Source organism: Homalodisca vitripennis, chromosome 1, assembly GCF_021130785.1.
Source record: "Homalodisca vitripennis isolate AUS2020 chromosome 1, UT_GWSS_2.1, whole genome shotgun sequence".
Taxonomy (NCBI): Eukaryota; Metazoa; Arthropoda; class Insecta; order Hemiptera; family Cicadellidae; genus Homalodisca; species Homalodisca vitripennis.
Genome location: NC_060207.1, coordinates 106,907,915 through 106,926,630, shown reverse-complemented (window position 1 = coordinate 106,926,630; position 18,716 = coordinate 106,907,915). Strand labels below are relative to the sequence as shown.

Below are 18,716 nucleotides of genomic sequence, written 5' to 3'. Positions count from 1 at the left end.
AGCTCCTTGTTGTTTTACAACAGCAGTTTAAAATATGTGATGGAATTGAAAATCCCATGAGTTGTGAAGTGAGGTGAGTATTTTAGTTTTTGTTGGCTAATCACAATAAACCAATTGAGATTTATTGCCAACTCTGTGAAGTGTGTGATTACTGAAGGTGGACTGTGTCAGTGGTGCATTAAGTTTAAAAATGGCCGAACGAATGTGCATGGTAATGAAAGAAGTGGACTTGGCCAAGCATTGTGACTGATGAAATTGTCTCTAAAGCCATTATAAGTTTAAAGAAAACAGCCGATTCACAATAATAGAATTCTCACTTAGTTTTCTTAAATTTTCGAGGAGATTTTTACATGAATTGTAGAAGTTAGGTATGTAATCTAAGGGATATCGTTTGGCCAGTTTTCATAGATTTAGGTTGCGCAGTGTGTGGTTGGTCGTTGGTATCGGCAATCAAAACAAGTCTTGGGTTGTGTAGCATTACATCCCGTGGTTTCATAATCTTCAAAATATTACAAGTCTTATTATGTGATTTAACCATCATAATAGGACAAAAAAATGTTAATTTCTTTTTGAAAAAAGATGAAAGGGGTGTAGATTTGCTTAAATTATTATACAAAAATGAATTATCCCCCAAACAGCTTAGGTGATTGGATCATTTATATTTAAAGATTATTAAGAAGAAAGGGAACATCTGTGGCAAAATCCAATATCGCCTTCATTTCATATGCAATCATTCAGCAGTCAATGACAAAATGTTTACCTTACACTTACAAAAGTTTCAAGAACATTTTAACATGTTTTGCTCATCTGTAATACTGAAAAAACTCAATTGCTTTTGTAGAGCCTCTGAATCTTATTTATCTTTATACTTATCTAGTCTTATTTTTTGTTTTACAAAAGCTTCTAAGAACCCACCAGGATGACACTCATTTTCTGCAGGAAACCCTTAATAATTTACTCCTAGTGTATTCCCCTAAAGCCTCCAAATATTAAGTTTCATAATTTTAAGACCATGATATAATAATATAATATTACTTTGGTAAGTATAAAATTGTGTGTGTGTGTGTGTGCGCACGTGCGTGTGTGTGTTTTTGTGCGTGCGTGTGCATGTGTGGTGTGTGTACTTTTTATCTATTTGGCTAGTGCATGAGGATATTTAGATCCAATAATCCCAGACAGTACAGAGCATAGGTCTGATTGTAATCCAACACTTAAATAGATAATTATTTTCCTTTTTAAATTTATAGGAAACCAACAGTTGGTGCTATAGGATTGTATTATGATGATGACTTGACATGGGCTGGTGTGGTGACACAGCTGTACTTCAAGGTCATGTTCTTTGTCATGCTCATATCAACAATAATTTTGCTCAACTCATTTAGTTGTCTCCCTTGAGTTAAGTCATAGTATTGATAAGCTGCTAATGAATGTTCAACTATTGTCAAGTTTGAACTATTTATGTCACTGATAATGTAGTGTACAATAGCAATTTTCCTATTGAACAGAAATAAATTATAACTTAAATAGTTATCCACAGTAACTAATATTATTATAATCCTATTAGTATATTTTTGTGATATCTGTCATAAAGTTTTATTTAGTTACAATAAATTTTTAAGACAGTTCAATAGTTTAACCAATGCAAATATTAAGCAATTACCAGACTAATTTCACATATCTACAAAACATATTAGCTTACATCTGTAGTTAAGAGATTGCCATTAACACGTTCAGGCTCGGACGCCAATTATGATGTTTCACTTCTAGTACCAAATTTGTTTATACTTAGTTACATTTATTTAGCCAGATTATTGATAAATATAGTGATTTTTATGAATAAAACAACTTTTATTATATGAAATATAACATGAAGGCACCATGTTGTCTTCAGTACTAGCAGCAGGGACACCTAGCATTGTGACACTAGCTAACAATAATTGTGAATCCTATTTGTGTTATAAACTGCATGAGGTTTTCAGATTCTCATAGGATACAAGCAAAGAAAGTGAGCTGGATGGCCACTGCTTTGAAGTCCAATTAATTGATCAACTTCATCTGGACTTGACTATCCCGGTTGTATCGAGACTATTTCTTTTTTACTCTCATACCAGCATATAAAAAAATAAATTACTGAATGTGAACTATTATTTAAGTCTGTATGAGAATAACAAAAATAATGTAAATGAAATTTGACATTACAGATTTTTAAAATGCTGTTATTTGGCTACAGGTAGAGAAATACTGTATCTTCTTAACTTTGCTATAGTATTATATAGTATAGTTTTTAGTTTTGCTGTGCTGTATGTTGTATTGTAAGAAAAGCTATACAAAACTAAAATAACAATGTGTTAGTTGTAAATTTTCATAAATAAAAAACTGATTAATACAGTCAAATTACTAAGCATTTTAAACTTAGAAAATAGGCTATTTCATGTGTTTTGACGCAAAAAGCTATCCTTAAACATTTTACATTTTCAATGCGGCTTTATTCTGTGTAATCTTAATTATTCTCATCCTGCCACTGTGCCGTAAGGCATCTACTCTGTCAATGTATTTAACTACTGTACAATAACTTTGTGGCTGTAGTAGTCAATACTTTCACTTCGACTGTATATTGAGTGATCTTAATTACTTTTACACTTTGTCTGTACATAGGAGTCTGCCTCAGTCAACAGGTTAACATACAATAATTTATAAATACCCAGTATGATGTATATATGTATATATTTATTGTGTACATTTTAATATTTTATCTTTGAAGGTAAGTAACTAGATAAGTTTCTTTTAGAGTTATCTAACATGAAGGACAAACCAAGATTTGTTCTATATGCCTAAGCCAAGTAACTTGAGTATGATTTTGCATTAAAAAGATAAATGCGTTTCAAGTATGTTGAGTTTTCAGTACTCATGAAAATTACAGTGTTGTTATGAACTTTTTGTGTGGTTTAGGTGTGATGGCGACACGATCAAGTCGGTGTGGCCATGTTGCGTCCATGGGCTTTATCTCGTCCAGCCATGTTGAGAGTGCCAAGGATGTAAGTGTACGTAGTTTAAATATTTACAAAATACTTCTAACTCAATCTTATTGTATAAAATGTGTTATCACCATCATGGACAAATTGGTACATTCTGGAGTTGGGACAAATATTTGGATTGTGTGAGCATATTATTAATGTCCCATCTAATTTGAAAACGTATAATAATCCTTGGAACTCTTCTAGACCAGTGTAAAAAAATACATTTATCAGATAAGATTGCCTTGTGAGATAAAATAAGTGGCTGGTGAAGCAGCCTTATGCCTGAGTCGCTATTTACAATAAATAGGCTTACTATGAGGATAATTTGGTAAGGCCATTAAAATCAAAACAATGACAATACTAATGAGTATCAAGGTAGTCTTTTAATTAGTACCATCTCTTGAAGGAATTGATATTTCACTTTCAGCCTTACCAGCTTATTACTGTGTATTAAGCACATGTTCAAATTACCAGGGAGAAAGAACAAAAACATCCACATCTGGCTAAAAAATAACTTTCCATTAGAAAAACACACATGAACATTCCTCCTGAGTTTTGGCCAAAAAATAAAAGGAGACAGGGTTCCAGCATTAATCCCTCATCTATAAGTTCAGTTTCTGCTGATAGTAATTTATTTCTATATGAAAAAATAACTGATTATAATAAGACTGCTCGAACAAATATGTCATTTCTGAAAAATATACTATTTTCTTGATTTTTTAACTCACATGATTGAGTGGCACCTAGCAGGTATCCAATATGGTTGAACATTTGTATAAATTCTCATAAGAGATTCTACTGACTGAAAATAGTAGTTCTAATTCACACATCTATCACACCATTTTCTTGTATAATATGATAGAAAATTACTAACAATTACTGAAATTAGTCTACCTGAATTATATTTTTTTACATTATTGTATTTGTTAAGAGCTTAAACTTGATGTAAAAAGATATTTAAAAGCTTTCTGCACAATGTTTAAAAGCCTGATAATCTCTTATCTCACCTACACATAAACAGCTAATTACTTTTCTTGGTTATTTGTGATTGTTTTGTTTGTCCCTAAGTGGTAAATAGCTGTACCTAAAGTGAAATGTTTCACAACAATATAAATAGTAGAGAATAATCTACTTTGAACCAAAGCTAATGGTAGTTTGACCATGTATGGGTTTTATTTAATATTAGGGCAGAAAATAGAAACAATGGTAGTTAAGAATTATTGATCTACCTAAGACTAAAAAATTCACTTTTATTATTTATTGCAATCATAGAAAACTGGTATTTAAACTGTTGTTTAATTAGACATTCAGATTAGGTATACTATTATATACATTAAATTTATCTTATTGTAGTACCTGCGGTGGAAAAATCATAAATTGAATTTGGTACAAAATCCATATTTTTTAGTTATGTTTTAGTATTCTGCTGAAACTGCAAGTCTGTGCTGAACATTTTGGTGGTGAAGGAAGTTCAGTGAAGTTGTGAATAATAGTGTTATGTAAGATCAACACACAATTTATTTTACAAGTTAAATTGTAACTGAGTCCATGATGCTTCTTTGAAAAATTCAAAGGTATTGTAAAGAAATACTTAAGTTATTGGACCGTTTAAAAACAATATTGATTCATTTTTGCCCTTTTGTTGTTAGTTGAGAAAAATATCCCAGTCTGTAATATGAGCCTAACATCTGCTCTTTTTTGTACCATTTACTCTTCTTAATTTTATTATTATTTTATTTCGTTAATTCATAGATAAGTAAATATACTAATCTGTTATCAAAGTTCAAATTTTAATTAAAAATAATGTTTTAAATGTATGAGGTAAAATTAAAAACTCCCAGGAATTGTTACATATTATATTGACAAAATTTGCTATGGCAATATATCCTCTTTCTGTAGTTGTCAGAACTGCTTATAGAAATAGAAACACATCTGGCATTCTTTTTGTTATTACTGTCAAAAGGTGTAGGTTGTTTCTTATAAAGACAACCCATCTTAAAATCAGATTTTGGGTTCTGTTTCTGGTTTTATTCATGTAACTGACATTTAATATAAGGGTTGAAAAGGAAGAGTATGTCAGCGTAGTTTCTGGATAGCAGTATAAATAAATCATCTGTTTTAGTCATTGCATTTAATAGAACTCCTAACCTTGCTGAATTCTACAATGAATTGCTTAACTTCCTGGCTCATTACTGCAATGTTATTGTAATGAGTGACTAAGTATTACATTACGTGATCAGTTAATTGTTATCAAACTTATTTGATTGATATGGTATATTTTGCTGTGAAAAATGGCTAAACTGTTTATGTAAACCATCCACCACTTACAAATGGTTAGATGTGTGCCTATAAACTTTCCTTTCTAAAATTGTGTTAATCATGGTCTAAGATAAATGTGGGCTGATTATTACTTCAAGTTATTGGAAAATGATATACGTTTAGTTGTAATAGTGTTGTTGGATTAAACTAATATTCATTTAACACTGTATACTACACAGTTAAAATATTTTTTTTTTTATGTGCCGAGTAGATGAAGATATTTACAATTCATTATTATATATTTATGAGAATTTATTAAAGGAAATTAATAAACATAAAAAATATATAATTAATAACTTTGCAATTGAGAATCATTTATTTAATTTTTTCTCTTACAACTATAAAAATAATAACTAACATTAAGCTAGAACAATTTGTGAAGCACTGATACAATTTTAGACAGACCATCTCTAACATTAATACTTGAGCTCAATTTTGTAAGATTTTTTTTACCAGGAACTCATACTTGAACCTCAGAGAAGCTATCTAATTTGTTATGTATGATTATTCAGATATCTGAAGCTAAATAATAAATTACCTACTTTTATCACAAATAAGTGTGGTAAGCAACAGGTTTGATTGATAGCAAAACATAAAATAGTATAAATCTTAATACAACTACATCTGAAAGAAGTATTTAGTTCATGTCATTTGTATTCACTGACACCTTTACTTTTATGGTACATAGGTTTATGTGCCTTTGAAGCACACAAAGGAAACATTTTTGTCCCCGACCTCAGGGCTCCACCCATTGGCCTCTGAAGTTGTGAAAATTCCCATAAAAAATACATTGCAACAAACGCATATTGTGAATTGAAAGAATCTGTCAGAATGTAATCAAATGTTCTATGTAAACACTATATTATGAGAACACAGTCATGTTTAATTAATTTTAAATACCCTTCTAAATTGATTTCTTTACATTTATACTCTTGAAAACATAGAGTAAGCTTAAAAATAACATCTCTTCTTATTTAAACCTTTTCTTTGAGTAAAAATATACTTTTACCTGTAAATTTGAGCAAATTTTCAGTAGACAGTGCTTGATAAGTAGAGTAATGCAGATATCAAAGACAAAGTAACTTTTACTACAGGTTTAAAGACTCATAAAAACCTACCTTAGCGTTTTTTTCTTAACAGACTTAGGCTTCTCAGGCATGTGTGTGTTTATATTTTCTTTATTAGTATATTTAAAGTTTGGCTCTGTCTTGGATGGTTGAAAAATTGCAACAAAAATAATATTTTGTATGATTTTTTTGTATTACAGTGTTTTGAGCTCCTGTGCCATTTTGGGTGTTAAAAATTTCTATCCCGAATTCTTTGGGGTTAAAATATGGAGATTTTCATTAGAAGAAGGTAGGTGTCTTGGGTCAGTCACTATACATCGCCGACGAATGGTCTGCCTCACCCTATATATAATTCCTCGATCGGGGAAAAATGTAAACTCAACTATGGCAAAAGAAATGCCTTGGACCAGATTACATTACAATAGTCATAAATATAAACATTTTGACTTAAGAAGGCTTCTCAGAACTATGTATGTATTTTCTTGATCAGGACAAGAAGGAAAACTCAACTATGATGTCAGAAATATAATTAATTTGAAATGAAAATGCTCATATACGTGCAAAGCTTAGAATTAAAGCCATTTGTAATTTCACCTAACATCTGAAGCTCTTAAACATGAACACTGAAATAATACGTACCAAAAATTTTCATAATTCAGTAAAAAAAAAATAATTTATTTCATCAGTAGTGAGGTAACTGTAAAGCTTAGAACTTTAGGATTCGCACTCACTAACCTAAATAGTCCAATTGTTACTAAATCAAATATCATGGAGTATTGGAGAAAAATTAGAGTTATTTCATAGGTACTAATAAAAACTGTTTCACTATCCTGACTTCAAAGTTCCAAAACATTGTCTTTTAAACTTAAATGGTTCATTAAATTGGAATATTTTTCAGTGACTATAATTTTTCTCAGTAGCTTATAAGTTAATTTAAATAGAGGTACCCATGGTGTTTGGCAGGGAATTGTGTGCGAAGTCGCAGGTAACTGCTAGTATTATATTTTACACACTACAAATCTAAAGATGGGTTTTACCAAAATATAATGTCAATGTTTAAAAAAAGTTGTACAATTATTTATTGAAAGTAACATAATAAATGTTTATACCTGAAATTCTGTAATATGATCATCAAGAAGTAGAGTTGAACCAATTCCAAAGAAGTGAATATGAACAACCTGTAAAGAAAGACTAATAAGAGACACAATGCTGTTAGCTTACATAATCCCTTTGTAAGATAATGTTCTTGTAGTAAAAGTTGTTTTAGCCTAAATATGTTAGTGTCTATATTATGGAAGCATGTATGTACATCTAGTTTTTTTGGTTGTTAATTATAAAAAATATTTTTGTTGCTAAAAATATACATTAATATTTTTAATGATTTATTAAATATTTCCTGATTTATTCACCAATATTGTGAAATGTTTTAAAACCTGAAAAATTAGAGTGAAGTTACAGTAATACACCCATATTTAGAACGTGAGCAAAAATCAATTCATTAAACGGTGGTCATTAATCTCACACCAAACTGTTTTCACTCTCAAGGGTTAACCTACCAGCACTTCACTGTTTTATAAAAATTAAATATTTTATTTAACATGCAACAATAATTAAATACATAAATTATAAATCTTTGTTTAAAAAATAAACATCATTTGACTTAAATAATCTGGTGGGAAAGTTATTTAATTCTTCTCACAAAGGTATACTTCACTTCCAGACCTGGTATTGCAAGTTTTTTTATATTGATTAATTTTGATTAAAGTAACAAAATAATAGGTTCTGAAATTGTATTTAGTACTAGCAGTTACCAGCGACTTTGTTTGCAGTTTCCAAAATACGATTTAAAATAATTAAATTGAAAATTTGTATCATGTAAATATTGCAACAGATAGTTTGTTAACAGAACCATTGATTTTTAGCATATTTTAAACATGAAAATTTAAATAGGGCACCATTTTTTACTGGATAGAGACCTCTGGTTTGCGACATTGTTCTTCGTTTACAAGGGCCTTTAAAATGTGATGGGGATTGACATTCAAAAACTTTAACTTACCTAATTTAGGGTGGCGAGTTGAAGTTTATATATATATCCTAAAAACAATATTTTTAGCCTTATAACATGAATACTGGTTTATATATAGGGATTGGAGCTTTGAGACACCTGGTATAATACCAAATAAAACAATAAGTATATGTAAACTTGTCCACAATAAAAAAAAATCAAACCATGAATGCCAATGCTGATGAAAAATAACAGTGGAATAAAAGGAAGAACACATGTTCATTAGTCAGATAGTTGTTGATTACAGAAAGAGTGTTAATAAGAGAATGTTTTGAAATTAATAACAAAAGACATTACATCTTTTTTATTTTTAACTGGAAAAAGTCAAAGACGGTAAGGCGGTATTAATTGAGGTAAAAGGTATTTTCTTACCATCCACATCCTGTACTAATGTGTGTGAGTTGCAGCGAACATCTGCTGCTTCTACGCACAAATTCCTTAGCTGAAGAGACGAATCGAATTCGAAACAGAAAATCCGCAAATATGTCAAGAGCGTTAGCTCAAAGAATAAGTTTGCATTGACACACAATCCAAAAGCGTTTTAGCCGTCACAGAGTAACGGATCCCAAAAGGGCGACCGGGCTCTGCGAGCTTTCGGATCCCGGTTCTGTTTCGACTTCGATTTGTCTCTTCAGCTAAGGAGTTCGTGCGTAGAAGCAGTAGATGTTTGCTGCAACAGACTCACCTTAGGACAGGATGTGGATGGTAAGAAAATACCTTTTACCTGGAGTAGTTAACAATACATTCCAACTCGTACACTCATAAAGAAAATACAATTTAAAAAATACTGTTAAGTTAAGCAAAAATACTGTTCAGTTGAACATTATTAACACAAAATTAAATTTAAGGAAATATTGATTTTCTATATTTTATAATTTTTGTATAAAAGTGTAGTCAATCATAACATATTTTTTTGTGTGTCCTGATTAATTTCAATTCTGATTAATTTTGCTAGTATAGATATAGGAAGTCCATTATATGAGTTAATAATAACAAAGTATTTACATTGTAGTTACAGCAATGTCACTCGTGTGAGATGCGGGGAGCGAACCTGTGGTTGTGTCTACACCGGGATTGCCTGCGCATTGGCTGCGGAGACTCAGGCCAAGACCACAGCCTCCTGCACTTCCAGGTAGGATATCCCTTTCCTTAGAACTAAAAGTGTGATAATTACAACACTACCACTTGTGTGAGATTCGAGTGGCGAACCTGTGGTTGTGACTACACCAGGATTGATACGAGTTGGCTACAGAGGCTCAGGCCAAGACTACAGCCTCCTGTACTTTCAAGTATTAGAGTTATCCCTTTCCTTAGAACAAAATGTGTGATAGTTATAACACTACCACTTGTGTGAGATTTGGGTGACGAACCTGTGGTTTTGTCTACACCAGGATTGTCTACGAGTTGGCTGCAGGTACTCAGGTGATGACCACAGCCTTCTGTACTTCCAAGTAGGATGTACTGGAGTTATCCCTTTCCTTGGAGCAAAGTTAGTTACACACTGCTACTTATGTTGGGGAGGATATAAGTCTGCTCCCACTACATTAGGCTTGGACAAAGACCATATTATTGGGTAGGATGTATTGGGACATTTCCTCCCTCAGAATAATTCACAACTGTTGTCTTTTCTAGTAAGAAACTGGTAACAAACTCTGCCTTTTAGTCTTAAAGATTATTGCAGCCCATTTGTACAGAGAATTAATATAGGCCTATATATGTTTGCGACAACGTTTTACACTAAAATCAAATATAAAAACAAATCTTTGCATGCAGAAGTCACTCATCACTGTGTACACCTGAACCTCTTTGCACTGCAGGTGTGGTGCTACTATAGGCGAGTCACGAGATGACCCATGGTCTCTTTGCATGCTGGCAAATTCAAGGCACTAATCACCTCTCTTGAGGCTCTTAACTATAATCGTGTGCACTAATGTTGCAGATGTAATAACTGACTTAAGTGCCTGCAAAATAAAGTGATACCACTAAAATACACAGCTGTACCATGTACTAGCCAGAGGTCATCTCGTGACTTGCTTACAGTATGTGATGTGGAGGTGTTCCTAGAGTCGCAGAATACTCGGCCAACCTTTGTGATATGTCACACAAAGTGTGTATTATGCTAGAACAGCAAGTTGAGAATTTACTGAAATTGTGGATATGTAATGCAGAAGTCGCCTCATCACTGTGTCCACCTGAACCTCTCTACACTGCGGGTGTGGTGCTATGTATGTGATGTGGAGGTGTTCCTAGAGCCGCAGAGCACTCGGCCAACCCCCGTTGACTTTGGGGATGATGACTCTGATGATAGCCGCTCACCTGTGGACGACAACAACAAACCCACTGGTAATAATATTAATTATTTTAATCCACATTAACCCTTATAACCCATGCGGACAATATATTGACCGCCGAATACTACGCGAAGCGTACGGGTGGACAATATATTGTCCGCTGAGGGGGTACTTGCCAAACGTACGGGCGGACAATTTAGTGTCCGCCGATTTCATGTTTTGAAATAAAGTATATTGGCTCAAGAAAAATATATATTTAATTGTGTTTATAGTTTTTTGTAGTGTATTGGTGATTTAGTAATCAATATAAATCATCTATTTAAAAGTCTTTGACTTTTTTTATTCTAAATACTGAGTCATCCACAGCTGATCAATGCGTCTTGGCAGTCGTTTTTGATAGGCCTAGGGCAGGTCGTTTTTCTTCTTTGATAAAATTACCCGGTAACAAAGTGAAAACTTGTTGGGTTTGTTCTGATAAGGGCACCAAATGTAACAGGAGTAATAGAAAGAGATCTAGAACTGTCTGTTCTCTTTGCCAAAAGGGCTGCCATCCAATGTGTTTGCCCAAACACATTTGCAATTAGCCCTAACAGATTAAAAAAAAAGTAAATATATAAAATAGTGTTCGTAAAAATGTGTAAATAGATTTTGTGACTTAGTGATAGTGAAAAAAACTTCATTGGTTCAATGATTGGAACTCCTTTTGATGCTATTGTATTGTGAGTGATTTGTATTTGTTTTTATTTTTTCAAAAATTGGCACACAACAATTTTATTTTATTTTATTATAAAATTATTATTTGTACCCCTAACAGTATGAAATTTTGATATGTTATAGCTAATTAAATGCAGAACTGAAATATTTGGCTCTCCATACTAAAGTTTTTATTATTTCTTATAGTTTTAAGGCTTAAAAGTTATTTTTTAATATTTTTAAAAGTTTATAAACATACAAAACATATAATAGCTAATTATTAAATTGCTTTGATAAACTTTAAAATTCTTTATTTAGTTAGAAAATTTAATTCTGCAAATTTTGGTACCAGAAACATTACAATAGCCTGAGTATAAATCAGAAAAATAATTTGTTATAAAAAAACATACAAAAACAAAGCAGTGAGCATGCAGCAGTTTTATGAGACTTTCATAAAATTGGTGCGGCAGTTTTAAGAGAACATCGTTTCTTCTCCCGGGTTAAAAGGGTTAATTAATATTAACATTTTCATAATAAGGTTTAGCTACATTTGGTTCTTCACTTAACATAAAAGTGATTTTCCTGAATGTCATGAAGTTTATTGAATAATTAACTTAACACCCATCTTTGAATGAAGACACTCCCCTTACCATGTCTATGAAAAATTGTAAAATTTGCTTTTAACTTTATAATATATATTCTCATCCATGTTCCCCTTTTTACTAATTTTTTAATTGTATGATGTGTTTTTTTTTTTTAATTTAATTGGTTAAAGTAAATGAATATCAACATTTTTTTTAGTTTTCCCATTAGACTTAACCCTTATAACGTCACAGACGCCGTATGGCGCATAGACAAACTATCTCCAAACGGCAAAGACGCGGTACGGTGCATCGACACAAAACTGCGTCTATAGCAAATTTAAGTTCCTTTTAAATCCGATCAATGTCACTAACGGTATGCGTCAATCATGTGTGTGGGTTATTGACCTATGTCAAGCGTCAAAATATAGCTTTCGCGTTACATTGTTTGAAACAATAGACGCGGTGTCTAGACACTCTCCCCGCCACACGGCACAGATGCCGTACAGCGCGCGCGCTTTTGTTTGCAGTTTGGCTTCAGGTAGTGCGTGTCTAACCATCGCTGAGTCGGTTTTCTTAGTCGTGTTTTCTGTTTATATGGTTTTTATTTATTTGTTAAAATTATTGATATCTTAGTTTTAGTATTCATTTAGTGTTTTTAGTGTCATTTTAGTGTTTAGTGTTACCTATTTAGTGTTCAGGTACTTTGAGATTTTACCGACTACACCAGTATGAAGAACACAAAAATATAAATTTATAGCTAAACAAACATGATAGAACGAAAAAACAACTCTTTAATTACAAAATTACAAACTTACAAGCATTTCCAAGCACTGTGATCGGTATTGTTGTCGCTGTTATCTTATTTTTCTCGAGAATCCCGATTACGACAGACCACGCGGCATCACATGATGTGCGCGGTACATAATTGCCTTTCCATTACAATTCAATTTATATTTCTGATCAGATCCTCTAGAATTTGATATTTTACTGATAGGTACTATCTCAAGGGATGTTTTTCTTTCGTTGACATCAGCGAGAAGGCATGGCACTCGCATTTTGGGTGGCGGATCAAGAATAAAAACAAGTTTTGAGTGTTTTTTCAATAAAGAGTTTAGTTTTAGTTTGATCATGTTTGTTTTTATTGAATTTTTGTGTTTGGAGAAATGTAGAGGTAAAACACGGAAGTAAAAGAAAGCGACGCACCAGCTGAACGGGCGGCGAGACTCTGCAATCACGTTATCCACTAGACCGCTCGACTTTGACCTCTGTCTGAGGATGGGGAGGGGTTTGCGATAAGACAATTCCTGTTTTATATTGACGAAATATTGTTCTACGCTAATCTAGTAATCAGTAGAAGCAAAATGTCAAATAACGATTCATGTCTGGGTGTGGTCGGTATAATTCCAAAGTACCGTGTTCATTATTAGTGATAAATAACATGTCTCGTAACATTTACGATCCTGAGTACAGTAACTTTATAATTTTAAAATTTTTACTTTTTTATACTTACCATAATTATAGAAAGTAAAAATAAAAATGAACTTTACACATATAAATTTTTTTTAAATATTGTGCCGTTTGCTTGAAGTCATGAAAAGATATACTGACGTTACAAGGGTTAATATTATATTCTGTTCTTTATAAGTTTTTAATTGATTTGCCCAAAATAATTGACTTCTCTCCATAATTTGGTTTATATACAAGGTAATCCATTTGTATTAAGTGCATGTCTTTAGTGTTAGTGAAGTTGACAACAACATGTAGGTTGTGATTCCTGACTTAGGCGTGCCACAACGCTTTAGTAAGATTTGTTTATTTTAACTTAGTTTGTAATTATGTATTAGGTTAGTTCTTTACCTGAAGAAGAGATCAGATTGCAGATCTCGAAACGTAGTGTTACTGTTTTCTTGTTTCACTGAACGATGGCAAATGTCCGGAAAAATCCTGTTTCCTTCACATATACATCTAGATGTGTAAATCCACCAATGATTATGGTTTGTTCTCATTATAATAGGAATAATAACTTAATTTGTAAGTTGCATTTTTTCCTTAAAGTCTTTTTCACTTGCTCATATGTGGTTGTCTCGCTTGCGAAATTTACTTAGACTTAGCATATTTCCCCAAAATATCATTAAATATTTAATCTTAAAAATTAATTTTAAGCATCGCAGGTTAGGAATATTGTTTCAGCAAATGTGTAAGCTAAAATAAAATTATGAACTATATTAACGCTAATTACAATGCAAGTTGACTGTTAACCTATAGAAATGATGTATGTTATTTTGATCATTAATACTAGGGGCAAATGTTATGCCTCTTTATGCTCATTATTTAGTGAACCATAAGTACTGGTGGCAAGAGAAAAGAAGAGACCTGGCCCGTGCCGGCGCACAGCTGTGTACTAGTGTGTTGCCGCGCGGTAATTTCAAGCGCTTCGCCCCACAGCCAACCCTGCGAATTGTTTATCCTAGCAATAGAGTTATTTGTTTTCAGTAATGTGGCATTCCTGCAGAGTTTGACTCATCTTAGACGCGCCCATTATTTCAGTCTTGTTAATTTCAACATTACTAACAGTAAGTTTTTTATGTTATCTTCCGAACATGCTTACCATTGGAGGATTAAACTGTGTTCTCTCGGTTTCATATTCAACAATTTACAACTTTAGCAAAATGTAATTATTTTCTTTTGACGTGGTATTTGTAAAGCTGTTGAAGCAAATATTTTTTATCCAATTACAAATGTTCCTATTTTTGCGTAAGAGGTTTTTTGTTTACTGTATCTATATATATAAAAATGAAACTGTTCGTGTGTAACAGCATCACTCACAAACGGCTGGACGGATTCGCCTAATTTTTTTTTTTAATTTGTTCGTCTTGATCTGTAGAAGGTTATAGGATACTTTTTATCCCTTTCCCGATTCAGGATTCCGCCCCACTGGTTACAGAAATACCCGTAAGAAATGCATTGCAGCAAACATATGTTATTAAGTGAAAGAGTCTTTTCAAATTTTTAATCAGCTGTTCTTTGTAAACATATATAATGCGACAAAAAATATATTTATATATAAATTTCTTTACACTTATAGTTTTAAAGCATAGAGTAAGCTTAAGAGAAACGACAAATTTTGTTTAAACTGTTTCTGCAATCATAATATATAAAAATGAATGTTTGTGTGTTTGTCCTTTATAGACTCAGAAACTATTGGACCGATCACTATGAAAATTTGTATTTTTCTATGTAGAAGGTTTATACGCAATGCCCATTGATGTAACTAACCACCAGGCTGTACTGCAAGATATAAAAGTTATCAAAGCGCCTGCACATTATAAACTGCAATTACAACACAGTAGTTACGTATATTAAAATATCCAAACACTATTTGAAGGCAAAGAAATATACGGGCAAAGCTTAAGAGACGCGTGCGAAGCCGCGGGAAACAGCTAGTATTCAATATTGTGTTAGTCAGTAAGGTATCAATGTTAAATTTTATATATATAAAAGCACTACATTTACATTATACATATATGAAAATTAGTAAATGTTATCTTAACAATAAAAAAATCTTCAATTTCAGCAATTCATTCCTTTAATTATTGTTTGTTTACAACCACTGTAGATCCTAATTATTAGAATTTATTACAAACATAAGTTTTGCTCAATTTTAATTGATAAAAACAGTACCGTCATTTAAATTATCTTATAAAACATAACAATTAGGCCGCAAATCAATCAAAAAAGTGAAACAATACTGGAATTACGAAACAAGGCGCGGCAACATACTAGTAGTAGCGCCTGCAATTTTCAGATAGGTCAGAATCCAGGTCTCTTCTTTTCTCTTGCCATCAGTACTACTGGTTGTGTTCTACCCCGCATTTGTGTCATTGCAGAGGTATAAAATTAATTCAGTTTTTAAGACATTTCAATCCATTACTACACATATTGTAGACATCGTAAGTGAAATGAGAAAAATATTTGAAATAATTTCACCGCTCCGCCACATCTTAGTCGTGTCCATTCCTCAACTTTTCCCCCTCCCTAAAATCCTCTTTTATATTCATAACATTGTTTATAACATAATTTTGAGCATGAAATTAATTTCGAGTCATCATTCAATCAAGAGTTGGGAACATCGAGCACAAAATTTACAATATCAAAATTTCTCAGTCACAATTTCATACACCAGAGTATATATGCAGAAAATTTTGTCAAATTGTGAAACTATGATTTGCCCTGAGCTTATGATTAATTTGTTTGATGAGATTATTGGTAACCACAAACGGTCAGACACTTGTATTAGAAGTTAGGAAATGTACGTTTTTCATTTAAAATAAAAACAAAAGATAGACTGATTTATTGTCTGTTGATGGTAGGACTGACAGGGCTTCAAAACATCGGCAACACTTGTTACATGAATGCAGCACTGCAAGCTCTCAGTAATACACCACCACTGACCAAATATTTCCTAGAGTGTGGGGCAGTAGTATTTGGTGGAAACAATGGCGGAGCGGGGGGGCCAGACAGGAAGCCTCCGACACTGAGTCGCTCGTACTGGCGACTCATGCAGGATATGTGGCACCGGAAACGCCTCGCCTATGTCGCACCCACTGGCATACTCTATGGTATCAGGAATGTGAGTAGCATGTACAGATAAGTAATAATTGTTCAATCAAATCAAATTAAAATTCTTTATTGTCTTTAGGCATATAGCAATCCACATGGTTATCATTTTGTGTTACAAATCATAACTTGTCATAGGTAATGTTTATACTGCCTAGGTAGGACTAGACTAGTGTAAATTGATAATACAGGTATAAAACATCATTTTTCCTATGTAAAACTTATTTTGCTATATGTAATTCTTAAATTAACAAAAGCAAAAAATATAATAGTATATTTTATAAATATAAACTAAAATGTTAAATAAAATACAATATTAAACTAAATCAGTAAACTAAAATAAGTAATCAATAAATAAAATAGATAAATCTTACATATTTAACATACTCACAAACCATTTATTTCTGAATTTGGCACGTTTGAAAATGCATTGATACCATACCAGCCATCTATGTAATTTACATTTAAAGAGACTAAAGGGTAAATTTTTGGTTGAGAGTGGTAACTTATTTTATAGTCTAATACACATTATAGTATGGCAAGATCTCATTTTTTCCAATCTTGTAAAAAGTACATCAAGACGATTACCATGCCTTGTAGATTTTTCATAGATTTCATTCCATACATTATAATGATAACATATCTTTATGAATATATTACAATAAATAAAATATATAGAGATTAAAAACTGTTAAAATACTTAAATTAATAAAAAGTGGTTTACAATTAACCATGTAATGAGACTGGGTAATTATTCAAACAGCCTTCTTCTGTATCAAAAGGATATCTTTAAGGTTACTAGAATTGCCCCAGAAAATCGACCCATAGGTAATTATTGACTGAAATAGACCATAGCAAAACAGTAACAATGTAACGTTTAGGAACACAAGTCACAAGACGTCTTAAGAGATAAATCACACGAGATAGCCTAGTGAATAGTTGTTCAATGTGTTTTGCCCACGACAGCTTACAATCAATGTAAACACCTAAAACCTTAACACAATTATCAATCTCAATATCATCTGTAACAGGCCTAAGACTAAACAGAACTGATTTAGTTTTGTCATTATTTAAAAGTAAGTTATTAGCTGGAAACCAATTTGAAGCTAGTTCTAAAGTATTATCGACTTCTAATTGTAAATAAGTGAAGCTTTTATCAATAGAAAGAAAATTGGTGTCATCAGCATACATACAGGTTTTAGACTGTTGTATATTAATAGGTAAATCATTTATTGCTATTAATAACAAAAGAGGGCCTAATAAAGATAGAACCCTGTGGAACAACACATCGAAGCTCCCTAGCTGAAGACCACCAACCACTAAGTTAAACAATTTAACTCCTCTTAGATAAGATCTAAAAAATTGTTTTGCAGATCCACTGATGCCATACTGTTCCATCTTTTCAAGCAACAAGCCATGATCAACACAGTCAAAAGCACGGCTTAGGTCAATAAAAGTGGCCCAGCCATACTCTGGACTCAAAAGCATCGAAAACCTCCCTTACTTCAGCATCAATAGCGGATGTTGTTGATGATGTGTTGACCTTACATAAGCCAAACTGTTGATCAGACAAAAACCTTGTGATTCCAAGTACAGACTTACCTGCTTATAAACATAATGTATGATTCCAGTTGATCCTTGAGAGTTCATTTCTTAGTTGAAAGGTTTTGTCCTGTGAGTAAACTTGCCCCTTCACCGGTTGACTACTTACAGATGTTGGGTGGACAGTTGAGGAATTATTGGTGACATAGACCCTGGACCATAGGGCGTTGTGGTCCAAATATGGGAAATGTTCCACGAAAGAGAAATAGTTTTGAAGTGGGATATTTGAAAAAACATTATCCAAACATGCATTATAATGAGTAGGTTCAGAGTCAAGGCAATACATATTGAATTGTTTCAACAGATTTAGGAATTCTTTGACAGACCTTACAGCTTTGGTTACAACAAACTGTGCATTAATGTCACCACCACACACAAGTTTATGATTGGCCCACCACTTATCAGTCAAAAAGGTCAAAAGGCTTTCAAGTTTCTCTAAAAACAAACACTAGGACTGGTCA

The 18,716-nt window shown here is 32.4% G+C and overlaps 1 protein-coding gene across 4 annotated transcripts in view; it reads left to right on the top strand.

Annotated features, from left to right (window-relative positions):
• LOC124368740 (ubiquitin carboxyl-terminal hydrolase 33-like) overlaps positions 1-18,716 on the top strand; it is an 88,253-nt gene that overhangs the window by 10,730 nt on the left and 58,807 nt on the right. For 3 of the 4 annotated variants that reach the window (XM_046826100.1, XM_046826093.1, XM_046826076.1), the window contains exons 2-5: positions 2,950-3,041; positions 9,481-9,600; positions 10,637-10,811; positions 16,407-16,666. In XM_046826100.1, the coding sequence (XP_046682056.1) occupies positions 2,955-3,041; positions 9,481-9,600; positions 10,637-10,811; positions 16,407-16,666 (642 nt within the window). In that variant the 5' untranslated portion in view covers positions 2,950-2,954. The remainder of the gene's footprint in view (positions 1-2,949; positions 3,042-9,480; positions 9,601-10,636; positions 10,812-16,406; positions 16,667-18,716) is intronic. The other variant, XM_046826086.1, reaches the window with a different exon arrangement.